The sequence below is a fragment of the Pygoscelis adeliae genome, unplaced genomic scaffold, assembly GCF_000699105.1.
Source record: "Pygoscelis adeliae isolate BGI_AS28 unplaced genomic scaffold, ASM69910v1 Scaffold402, whole genome shotgun sequence".
NCBI classification, from domain to species: domain Eukaryota; kingdom Metazoa; phylum Chordata; class Aves; order Sphenisciformes; family Spheniscidae; genus Pygoscelis; species Pygoscelis adeliae.
Genome location: NW_008824411.1, coordinates 4,154,179 through 4,154,671, shown reverse-complemented (window position 1 = coordinate 4,154,671; position 493 = coordinate 4,154,179). Strand labels below are relative to the sequence as shown.

At 63.9% G+C, this 493-nt stretch overlaps 1 protein-coding gene across 1 annotated transcript in view; it reads left to right on the top strand.

Moving 5' to 3' along the window:
- Positions 1 to 493, top strand: part of DDR2 (discoidin domain receptor tyrosine kinase 2) — an 8,443-nt gene that overhangs the window by 5,637 nt on the left and 2,313 nt on the right. The window contains exons 8-9 of the mRNA XM_009320685.1: positions 6 to 200; positions 332 to 475. Of these exons, the coding sequence (XP_009318960.1) occupies positions 6 to 200; positions 332 to 475 (339 nt within the window). The remainder of the gene's footprint in view (positions 1 to 5; positions 201 to 331; positions 476 to 493) is intronic.

Genomic DNA, 493 nt, shown 5'->3' with positions numbered 1-493 from the left:
CCCAGGCCAGCGGCTCCGAGGGCGTCCCCCACTATGCCGAGGCCGACATCGTGAATCTGCAGGGCGTGACAGGCGGCAACACCTACTCGGTGCCAGCCCTCACCATGGACCTGCTCTCGGGCAAGGACGTGGCCGTCGAGGAGTTCCCCAGGAAGCTGCTAACTTTCAAGGAGAAGCTGGGGGAAGGCCAGTTTGGGGAGGTGAGTGGGAGCTGGACCTACTCAGAAGCCCTGCTCAGAAGCAGGGCTTGGGCAAGGCTCTTCCCAGTTCGTGGGGGCCGGGGGAGGCCGTCTGTCAGCGGAGGTAAGAGCTGCCCGTTGCACCCCTCCAGGTCCACCTCTGTGAAGTGGAGGGGATGGAGAAGTTCATGGGCAAGGACTTTGCCCTGGAGGGCTTGGACGCCAGCTCCAACTGTCCTGTGCTGGTGGCTGTGAAGATGCTGCGAGCGGATGCCAACAAGAATGCCAGGTACGGGGCCGGGGGTTGCACGTGC